The sequence below is a fragment of the Rhodnius prolixus genome, unplaced genomic scaffold (assembly GCF_049639745.1).
Source record: "Rhodnius prolixus isolate KJV_2025 unplaced genomic scaffold, Rpr scaffold_4, whole genome shotgun sequence".
In the NCBI taxonomy this organism is placed as follows: Eukaryota; Metazoa; Arthropoda; class Insecta; order Hemiptera; family Reduviidae; genus Rhodnius; species Rhodnius prolixus.
Genome location: NW_027411614.1, coordinates 302926 through 315145, shown reverse-complemented (window position 1 = coordinate 315145; position 12220 = coordinate 302926). Strand labels below are relative to the sequence as shown.

Genomic DNA, 12220 nt, shown 5'->3' with positions numbered 1-12220 from the left:
AGCTGTAATCTTATTAATAAAGATATAAATACGAATTTTGTTAGGTTGGATAAAATCAAAGATATTAAATACTTACTTGTGAAGGTATTGCCGCAGGAGGTTCTATTCTAATCGCAGGATCCCACTCTCCTGGTGGTAAAACCGTCACAGCATCCAGAAATTCATCAATAGCAGCTAAAAGATGCTGTCTATTTCTAGCTCTATACGCAACCTCGTGAAATACCTCATCAGACATTAGCGTAGCCATAGCTCTACCAATCTCGTGGAAACTGGAAATTCCTCCCTAACAATGTAACCAAATTCATCATGGTTCATTTTTTGGTTTTCTAATATCATCATTTTATATCAAAGGGCAAAACAAAATTTTGCTCCTCACAGTTGCTTTTTAAAAGAACACAGAAAAAAAAAAAAAAAAGGAATATTATTACCGTAGGCCCCAACAGGACAAAAAGAAATCTTGTAGGCACAGGTACTTCGGTTAGATCGCCGAAGTATGTACCCTGGTTGAGACGTATAAATGCGGATAAAGGTTTGTCAAGGAATTCTACTTCACCAACTAGAATGTTAGACGCTTCAGCTCCTGGAGGTATCTTCCTCATGAAGTGAAGATTTGCCTGTCACAGAACGAACAATAAATTAAGACAGAGAACAAACATGTATAAGTTGTTCCAGTATAAAACGAGTAAAGTAGACAAAAGGAAATATACTTTAGACTTTTTCTACATAGAAATAAAAATGATAAGAACCGAGATACTAATTAAAATACTCTTGCTTATTTAAAGCTCATAATATTGTCTCCAACAATGTTTAAGTGAACTCTTAAGCACCTTATGATCACCATTCAGTTCTCCGGCACTATGATTTCTTGACATCGATACTGCACTAGGACTCCTTTCCATAACTTCAATTTGTGGCCCACCTAGACAAATAAAACAATTATAAATATCTTAAACAAACAAACATTTCATAAATCTAAATAACTTAAGATAAAAAATTAATAAGATACTTCTTTAATGCAAGTGATACAAGTACCAAAATTATATAGTAACAAATCTTCTCACTTCTAATATCCAGTAAATTAAATACTTTTATAATAAAAATAAGATGAAAGTAAAGGGAAGAATAAGTATTTGTGATTTTAGGGTCTTTATCAAAATTCAGGTCTACATCAAGTTCAAAATTGTTCAACTTCTATTATTTTTATGAAAACTTTATAATGAATGAACGTTTTCAATTTTTCCAGCTACTAGCAAACTGATACCATGTTCTTTTACTTGCTTACATAATCTACGATTTACTCATAAAAAAAAAAAATTAAGTTTAAAAACGTCTGTAAAGAGGTTTAGCGCACTGGATTTCCCCACATGGAAATCGCGGATTCGAATCCAGCTGCCGGACCTTATATTTTCTCTTCTTACAGCTCACTGAACATTGATAACAATGTTGCTGTAACTAGAGAACACTGTCCAGAGCAATGAAAAAAGTTCTCAAAGACCTCAAATTTGGACGTACAAAATTACAATTACAAAAAGAAGTATTTAAAGCCGATTCCTTTCAGCTTTATTGCTTTTTGTTAAATTTAAAATAACTTTAGCCCTATCAACCTCTAGCATCTTGAAATACTGTTGTTTCTTATCGAATAAAAAAAAAAAAAAAAATCTTCATTAAGTGATCAGACTACAGCCTACTTAGTTTATTATGTTCATCATTTAAAAGTCAAATTCTCCCAATTAGCCGAAGATTCTTAATCTGGACAGCAGATGGTTGTGATGTTCTTCAAGGAAACAGCGTATTAAAAATTAAAAAGCACGACGTTAATAATTTTAGACCCGGCAATGTAATAAAAATAATTTAATATCCTGGTATATCGTGTACCGTTATCAAACTATACCTAAAGCCACTTATTTGCCATTGACCTTCATGATTATTTCTCGCGATTATTCTAGAAATGACTGACTCTCTTAACCATGTTTGAAAACGCTCTTACTTAAAACGCTATTGAGTGTTCAAAACCTCTGATATTATCAAACATATTTCTCTTTGTTGAGAAAAAAGAAAAAAAAAAGGCAAATTGCTATCAGAAATTCACAAATCTTTTCTGAATTTGATTTTAGGTTTTAATTTAATTTGAATTAAAAATGTATACATTTGATTGAAAAGTGAGAATATTTCATATTACTAACTTTCATTAAATAGATTTAAAATACATCTTTAAATAAAATGCGATACAATGTTAAACAAACATAAATAGAAATAATTCATTTTTATTTTTGTAATGCACGACGAATGCAATAGGATAGAGACTTAAAAGTTCAAGTATCACATTTCATCTACATAAAAATACTTCATTACAATAATTGATAGTAAATAGAAACTAAACATGAGAACAGAAGTCACAAGGTACATGCAGTCAATTACATATTCCCTTATTTTATTTTCTGGAATTTAAAATTTATTGCTTCGGTGTCCTGATACCGTTTATTCACCAACTATCCAATAGAAAATAAGAAAATTTAAATTTAAAATGACTATTAAAGTTATTAATGTATTTCCAACTTAGACAAAAGCATCATAAATTGTTCCGACAACTGCACAAAGCCCAATTACATTGACAAAAGAGAGAGATAAGAGAGAATCATAGTCAATCACGAAAGTGATTAACAAAATAAACTTTATAATTATATTTAATTAGGTTATCTCCTTATCAGAATATTTGTATAAATAATCGTGCCCTCTAAAAAAGTAATTTGCAATAAAATTAACTAATAGTAAAATATTGACCTAATTTTTTTTATTTTTTGAAAATTAAAACGGTTTTGTATTGAATACAATACTAAATATGTTCATTATAAGTGAGTAAATAGCCTAATTGTCTTGGACAATCCATCGACTTTCAGGGAAGGCATTAGAAGTGTCTTAATAAAGGGTATAAGTAGCTTAGAATCTGGAGTGAAATCTGTTACAGGATATGGATAGTATAAGGAGAATGGAATCGTTGTGATCAATGTGGATTGAAAGGCTGGAAACTTAGTATGGACAAGCGATGAAATGGCAGAGGTTTTGAATTCGCTTCAGATTGGAGTGTGACAATTTAAATATATGGTTCAAGTCCTAAAAAAAAAAAAAATATTGTACGTTTAACCATAATCGTTTTTTCAACAGATGGGGCGTTGCGTCAAACTACCAAGAAGGTAAGATGTTCATGTAAATTTCAATTTATAAAATGAAAAAAACGAATCCATATAAAATCTAAGATGACATAAGTAAAGTAATGCCTATCATTTTAGGCAGACTTTTTGCCCAACTACTGAGTAGATGTCACATGCATGGAGATTGATAACTGACATATGTACCTTACTGAAAATTAATTTTTAATCCAATTAAGTAAAATTCTAGGCCAACTCAGTATCAAAATACATCTTAGTTTAGCGGGCCGTGCACAACTAACCGCTGGGCTACCGTGCCGACGAATTAATTAATCCATTAATATCAGCAATTTTGCAGGATGCGTGCTCCTGTTTTGAGGCAGGCTTAAGGGCACAGGAATACCCAGTTTCTTCACAAGGGTGAAATTACTGAGAGATTTGTTTTCTTTAGAGTAATCTCACATCAAAACAGACGAAAGATTTGGTAATAATATAAAGTATTTCTTTAAGATTGCAGTATTCTATTTTTATTAAGATTTCTTAATAGTCTCGTCTTGTGAACTTCACAAGTAAGCAGGAGTAGTGCGAGACTGAAACATAAGTGAAGTCGAAATCTCTACGCTAAACTGATTAATCTACTTCTGATCCATCAAAGTCCGAAACTGGTCAGAGATGAAATCAATGAGATTATTCAGCCTTGCGGTCCTATCCACATTTTCAATGGAACATGTATTTTAGATAAAATAAACTGAGTTCATAAAATAAAAATCATTATTTTTGTTTTTCTACGCTCCTATACTTGGATACGCCCAAGACGGCAGGACGGTCCATCCTGAGCAGAAGACGGATCCAAGAATATCGTCACAGCCACAAAATGCCAGATTTGGTCAGTAAAAAGGACTATCCCAGTTAATGGTAATAACTGATCATTACAAAAGCTGTTTCTCGATAACAGGCTTAAATCGGATTTGTACGGGGCATAATCTCAAGAAGAAGTTAAAGTTGGCAATCTAAGTAATGTATTTCGAACTCCTTAAATTTCTTTCCAGGACACTTATATCGAACTTAAGAACTTTACCCATAAGCTTCTAACTTCGGCTAGGTTGGAGGAAACATTTACAACTTTTATTAAAATTAAGTGAACAATTGGAATAATCTAAACTTTTAAATGGGTGACTTTAAAAATAAGTATTTTTTTTTTTATCCATTCCACTAATATTACCTAATAAAACTTGAAAGATTAAATTTTGACATAGAATGTAATAGTTTTGAGAGATCATAATTAAATACTAATTAGATTCGCTATTTCGATTTAACCAACTCTAAAAATTAATCTCTAATCAACTAAAATCTAATATCTAAACAAAGATTGGAGTTGTTTTAAGCAATATTTAAAATAATATTAAGGGATTATAGAAATAATTTTTAACGTACAAAGCTTATGCAGTACAAACCTTTGAATGCAACAAAATGCCTAAAGAGTATAACATTTTTCAAAGAGTAATAAGTTCATTAAATACAGATAAATAAAATTTTGTAAACAAAGGAATTTGTCTTTCTTTGAATAAACAGTTGGAAATCATTTTGTATGATTGAGAAAATTAAAAATTTTATTAAACTGATTGTTTATTAAATGGGAAAAAAGATATCTAAAGAGAGAGTAAATCTATAATCATGCACACGATAAAAGCACAAATGACTACACTAATATTATAGGTAACAAAACATGTGGATGTATGCCCCAAAAAAAATTTATAAAATTTGATATATTCTTGAATGTTGTTTTGTTCATTCTGGAACAATTGTATATTTACCAAAACCTCATATTATGTATGATTATGAACAAAATATCAAGAGGTGATCATATAATAGGATATTAATTACTTTTAATAAATTAGGTAACTTTTAAATTAAGGTTTAATGATCAACCTAATTTATAACATAAATTTCTAGTAATAAAATTCGCTGACAAACTCTGGTTGCTGGTAAAATTGTCTAATCATAAAGCTTCTGCTAGTGATTTTCTTTCTAAGCTATTTCCGTAAAAGAAAAAAAGCTTCCGAATGATTTGAAGCTTACTAAATCATCTAAGATATAAAAATGTTTACAGCAGGATCCATCCATAAATGTATAAGCAATGCCAGACATGTACTGAAGAGACCGTTGAGTCGCTTTAAGCTTCCTTCTCCAGATTACCCGCGAATGAGGACAATATTTTTCTTATTAGATTTTTAAAGGAGATGGTGATTCTAGAATCATAGCTGAAAATAACTAGCGAGTAAACAGGGTTAATGCAATAAGAATTTTCTCGGGTAGTCGGGCTACCTTGGAAAAAAAACTCTAGTGAAATCCTTTCTTCATCAAAGTTGGTAAAGAAATGTAGAAAAAGATTTCATGAATTAGGTGAGAAGAAATCAGTGAATCTTTTCAGGACATTAAAGAATACTGACGTAAAGACTGATGAGTAGGAGAAGTTGAGTTCTTCTCAACCTTAAGTACGCCTAAGAGCCCTTATTGTGGATCAATAGCTGCTTTTTGGGCTGCCACAGAGTGGGAACTATAAAAAATGGACATGAAATGGTGTTGTATAAATCTCTTAAATTATCTTAAGCCTATGGCTCCTCTTGAGATTACTAAAAGGAACAGGAAATATCAGAGAAACATAGTGACTGACTTCTGGGTATGCACTTATTGGTACTTCACATGTTCAATATGAAGGTAATTCCCGCAGGCAGTACGTCATCAGTGTAAAAGTGAAGAGAGCACAGAGAAGGTGACGGCTCTGTCTTGGAGAATGTGACACTGAGCGTCTTTAGAGTGGAGATAACCTAGTGGGATAAGTTTATAAACATACCTATGATGGATTTGAAAAGTTATTAGTAACAAAGCTGGTTTTACCCGTGTTAAAATTCAATGTGAGAATTAGGGTTTCTCAGCGCTTAGAATAAGGCGCCCACTGCGTGACCTAGTTCCCTTGCCTTAGACGCTACGCGTTTTGAATAATAATAAAAGCTAGGTACAGAAGTCAGAAGATCTCGCCTTCTGAATTTGTTACCTATAATTGGTAGTATCTTCCGGAAAAGATTATTTTAATTTTTGGTATTTATGTTTTGCAATTATTATGTTTATTTATTAATTTGTACTATAAGGCACAGTAAAACAAACAATAAATGAATTAATTGATGTACTGAGCTGTTTTCTTTCTGGATCAAAGACGTTTTAAAGGGAAATCAGTAACAGCAATCGTACACGCGGAAGTAGTACTTTATTTCAAAGAAACATTATCAGTGAACAACTTTACCTGCACCATATTGAAAGTGAAATTTTACTAAAACCAAAAAAATCCTGAAGGATTTAAGGAGGAAAAATTAAATTTCCAATATAATTAAATAGGATCACCTCCAATAAAAATTAAAAATAAAAATTATGAAAAGCACACAAGCAAGATACCCAGGGTTAAATTATATTTTGGTACATCGGCCAAACAAAACAATAAATATATTAAAAAAAAAAACCTTCGCCTAATATTAAAATATTTGTTTCTTTTAATTTTATTAAGTTTACCACTTGATGGTATAGAGAGATATTTTCCCATCTCCTGCTTGTTGGAAGGGCAGCCTTGTTGGGTCTCCTCCACTATGATGAGAGCACCCACCCAAAGTAGGAAGAAGGGAAGAGAAGAAGAAGAAAGAGAGAATAAACAGAAACAAAAAGAAGAAGAAATAAGACAATTGTTTTCTTTTGTTTTTTTAAATGTTAGGTTCAATGAGCATAATTTTAAATATTACCATACTCCACGAACTTCAGGTAGAACATCAGAGAATTCTAATTAAAAAATTTGTACTTTGCAAAATGTCGCAGATATTTTTGAAAAGTGGTCTTTTTTTAACGCTTTGTGACAAGTATTCGATTTACTTATTCAGGACCAATTTCTGTTTTGGATAGGTAAACCTTAGGTTACCTATCCAACTACCGCAGTACCTAATATGATCTCTGAATGTAATTGAGGATACTTTACTTAAAAGATCCAGTTGAAAATTAATATCTTAGAGCAGCGTTTCCCAACCTGTGGTATAAGCAAAAAATAATTAATAATGGCGGGCATAAAAATTAAAATAAATAAATAAATAATTAAAATATCATAGAAACGGTTTCTCCTAAAATACATGAAAATTATTTTAATTAATAATACTATACAGTAAAGTTGTTAATATGCACAGTAATAAGGGTTGGTCTGACTCAAGATATACGAGAATAAATAATAGCACATTTAACAGGATTAAAATTATCTTTCACGGAGTATTTTCCCAAAACCCGAAATCACAAATGATAATTGACCCCTTCTATTAACAAAATTTAGGAAAAGCTACATCATTATCAATAAAAGATAAAGAAAATTTAATAGAATTATCATATGACAGAACTTAAACGATAACTATGTAAAAAAATCTGCTTAAAGAGAGACTGGATTGTAAGTGAGTAAGCTCCTATCCAAGCAACATTAAATTCAATTGGTACTTACAGGCAGTTGGAATGCTTAAAAGAAATTAATTTAGAAGATTTGGGCACAAATATAATAATCCTAAAGAAGAACTTTGTAAATTAATAATAACCTTGAAGAGAAAAATATGTACACAATTTTTAATTATTTAAAATAAAAAGGGTTAAAACTAAGATCTTATACTTCACAAAGTTTATAAGGTGAACAAGAACATGAACTCACAGATACATTGTATCTCTAAACAAATAAAGATAATAATAGTAAAATAACACACTCGGAATAACAAATATGCACGAAATACAATCATTTTTACGAAGTGGTACAATTTAGAATGATGTACGAGGTGCATTCAAGTTATAACGCCTCCGAATTTTTTTCTCATTAACCAATCACACCAAAAATTTGGAACTTTTGTCACTTCTCGACATAATCTCCATGTAGCCTCACACATTTTTCACAACGTCGCCGCCAAGTTTCCATGGCCGCTGCGAACGCTCCTTTAGGAGTCTGTTTTGACCACTGGAAAATCGCTGATGCAATAACTGGCTGGTGAATGTGCGGCCACGGAGAGTGTCTTTCATTGTTGGAAAGAGCCAAAAGTCGCTAGGAGCAAGATCAGGCGAGTAGGGAGCTTGAGCAATCACTTCAAAGTCTTCATTCGTGGCACCCACCTGGAGGACACTTTTCGCATTTTCAAGTCATCATGAAGGATTGTGTGCGCAGATCCCACGGAAACGCCAACTTCGGAAGCGATCTGTTGCACACTCTTTCGGCGATCCTCCAAAACAACTTTTTCCACTCGGTCGATCGAGTCAACAGACCGACTGGTACGAGGCCGAGATTGTCTTGGTTTGTTTTCCCACGACGTTCTTCCTTCTTTAAACTGTCGCACCCAGGAACGCACATTTGACACAACCATTGCACCATCACCACATGTCTCACTCAACTGGCCATGAATTTCAATTGGTGTCACACCACGCAAATGGAGAAATCGAATGATTACACGCTGATCGTGTAAAGAAAACGTCGCCATTTTTTAGTATAAAAAACAGTCCTTACTCTCGGACGCTGCGGCTAGGGTTCTGTGTGCCGTACAGTGCTGCCATTTCTTTCACGCATTAACAAAGAGTGCTCGCTTATTTTAAAACAAACTGCATGTTTTTATCTGGAAACAGTTCTGAGAAAAAAATTCGGAGGTGTTATAACTTGAATGCACCTCGTACTACCAAGTGGTACGGTGAGCCAAAAAAGGTTGGGAAACGCTGTCTTAGAGCATCAAAAAATTTTTAAATTTAGTGAACCAAAATAATAATAACAAAAACTCTAAGCGAAACACGAAATTTGAGCATTTACTTTTTTTTGTTCCAAAACAGACTGAAAATAACTTAAAATTAAACTTTAAAGCGTTACAATTCTCTGATCTACTACACACACATTTTCTACGAGAAAAAGAGAAAGAGAGTAAAAAAGAGAAAAATTATTTTCATTTGTAAGGCATCTCTGTAGCTGTAAATGTTAATACACACCCAACGCACAAATTTTGTTTATGTAAAAAAAAACAAAAAGTTAATTTGTTACATTTTTTTTGGTTTACAATGGTAAAAAAGTAAAAATTCAATTACTGGGATGGGAACGAAATGAAATTGGGGTGAAATTTTTTTAATAATTTCTTGTGAGGAAAATTGGTCTAGACCAGGGGTCGGCAACCCGCGGCTCACGAGCCGCATGAGGCTCTTTGATATCCAAATTTTGTGGCTCTTCAGCCTTGTGGCTTCAGTAAAATACATTGTACAGTTTAATTTTTTATTGAAACGAATGAAAATTCCATTAATTAAAGAAAGATTTATTAAAAATTAAACGATCTTGTCTATTTACTTTGCAATATGTGGAAATAAATATAAATAACAATTAAATATTATTGAATATCATAAAATAACAATTTGTGAATAGAAATGATCTACAGAGTTTGTTTACACTCTATAAATTAATAAAGTAGTAACAGGACACTAGAATGCATGGCGACTCAATCGCCCAGTACACTGGAATAAACCTAGAAAGTTCTGGAGTAAAGATTACCAGATGCCACAATCTCCGGTAGGGAGAGACATTTGACCTTCCGAAGACGAGAAATCAAAGTTTTAGAATAAACTGGACACACCACTACAAAGTGCCGCACAGTCTCATTGGACTCACCACAGCCAGCGCAAATTGGCGACAACTCCTTGTTTTTATTTTTGCACGGACTTTTCAAACGACCCTCGTAAATTACGTACCAGCTCATCCGCAATACGACAAAGATCCTTCTTAAAAATGTTCAGCAACACCAGAGCTTTAAGAAAAACTAGCATTCATGTCCATTATGGCTGTAGAGTGCTTCGCGTCTGCGATAAAACTATTGTGACCACTTCCGGTGATACTGCAGGCCCCCCCTAACGGTAGTTCCTTATCAAGTGAGATAAAATAAAAATCATTAGAACTATTGTCGAGAGAACATCGCAAAAAAAAAGAGAAAATTGAAATATATGATTTAGTAGACTTGCGCTTCGAAATATCTGTGATGTTCCGCTTTTGAGTTATGCTAACTGTGGACTGTGTGTTATTTCCGGTGAATAAAAAAAGCTACACGATTACACTACTTCCTCTTTGTTATGAGGAAGTGAAAAAAAAGCAAAGCAACAGAAAATGAAGACAAAAGAAAAGCATTGATTACTAACGTAGACCAGTTTTCCTTTTAAAACACAAAGTAGCTTGCATCCATACTAAATTAAGTAGTTTTTATTTTTGCACGGACTTTTCAAACGACCCTCTTATCATCCTTGCGGCTCTTGGTAAGATTTATTAAAATTATTTAAGGAGAAATGGCTCTCTTCTTAAAATAAGTTGCCAACCCCTGGTCTAGACAAATAGTTATGGACTGATACGAGTTATTTTTTTTAAAAAAAAAGAGTTACTAAAAGTTGTATTTTTCTTTCAACATGCAAACAAAATAATATTTAGATAATTTGCAAATTAATCAAATTCAAAATTCATACATTCAATGAAACACCAAAAAAATGTTTACTGGGGGGTTTCAGACAGGGAAAATATAATGAGACCCAAAAAACTGAAACATTAAATTAAGAATATAGTTTAAAAGATTTAATAGAAAATTCTCATTATTAACAAAAAAGAGAAAAAGAAAACTTCATGCCTGGATAGTTTTCTCATTTTAAAAAGATTCGATTAGAGAAATCTCATTTTCATTCAGAGAAAACTTTATTTAGAGAGACACCAAGAAAAAATTTTTGTATCCATAATTATTATTTACAAGAGAATAATAGAGAAAGAGTACAGTTTTATGCATTATTCTTATTCTAATATAGAATAAATAAATTAAATAATTATACATAATAAGAAAAGTCGTATGCATAAATATTCTTATTGCACGTTCAAACCTTGAACTATCTGGCACAACGTAAACCAAGTTGTGATCCCAACAATATTTTGTAGTGAATCATCTATATAGGGAATACAAATAATTAAAGAAAACCAAAAATACAACAAATTTTTTGTTTTGTAAAAAATTGCACAATTTCTTGTTTTTATGTTGGCATGCAGCAATTTTTGTATATTGTACAAAAATGTTTTTGTTTTATATCTAAAAATAGTTTACAATATTATGGATACTTCTTAATTTATTAACATGAAATACTGACTTTTGGAAGAAGAGTGATTTCGTCCTATATCCGCTAGGGAACGTATAATTGGAAGACGGGACATTTGGTTATCTTTCCTTTTTTCATGCTGATGCCTGTGACGCCTTAGTAAAGCTTCCTTTACCTAAGGAGCAAAAAATAAATAATAAAATACAAAACTGATATTTATAATACAATCACAAATTTCACAAGGTTCATTCTCTGAATTTTGTAAATCATTTAATAAATACATTCTTTTTACTCGTTGTATCTCATGTTTATTTATATTCCCGCCCAGTTTCGAACTTTCACCCATCATTAGAAGTAGATTAACCAGTTTAGTGTAGAGAATTCGATTTGAACCAAGTTTTTCCGTCTCAAGCTACACATGTACGAGGTGTGTTCAAAAAATAAGGTGAATTTTCATTTTTCTCAAAAAAGATTTATTTATTCATCGATTTTTATTTTGTCTCCTTCAAAGTAGTCCCCCTCAGATATAATACATTTGTGCCAGCGTTTTTTCCAATCCTCGAAACAGTTCTGATATGCACTTTTTGGTATGTCCTTGAGCTCTCTCAGCGATTCGGTTTTTATCTCCTCAATCGTCGCAAAACGCCGTCCTTTCGTGGGTCTCTTCAATCTTGGTAACAGGAAAAAGTCGCAGGGTGCCAAATCTGGTGAATACGGTGGCTGAGGCATGATAATGTCATTCAACAATTTCTGAGCGATGCTCATGCGACGGTTTTTTTTTTTTATCAAAATTCAGCAATTTTGGAACGAACTTCGCTGCCACACGCTTCATGCCCAAAATTTCCGAAAAAATTGCAGGACATGTGCCAACCGATATGCCGACAACCTCAGCAACTTCTCTAATTGTGATTCGACGATTCTTCTCAACA

General features: G+C 32.4%; 1 protein-coding gene across 10 annotated transcripts in view; it reads right to left on the bottom strand.

Annotated features, from left to right (window-relative positions):
- Ndae1 (Na[+]-driven anion exchanger 1) overlaps positions 1-12220 on the bottom strand; it is a 204693-nt gene that overhangs the window by 17887 nt on the left and 174586 nt on the right. For 7 of the 10 annotated variants that reach the window (XM_074130750.1, XM_074130752.1, XM_074130755.1 and 4 more), the window contains 5 exons: positions 11343-11466; positions 6711-6782; positions 828-919; positions 429-614; positions 77-283 (listed from right to left, as the gene is read on the bottom strand). In XM_074130750.1, the coding sequence (XP_073986851.1) occupies positions 77-283; positions 429-614; positions 828-919; positions 6711-6782; positions 11343-11466 (681 nt within the window). The remainder of the gene's footprint in view (positions 1-76; positions 284-428; positions 615-827; positions 920-6710; positions 6783-11342; positions 11467-12220) is intronic. The other 3 variants (XM_074130758.1, XM_074130754.1, XM_074130757.1) reach the window with 1 other exon arrangement.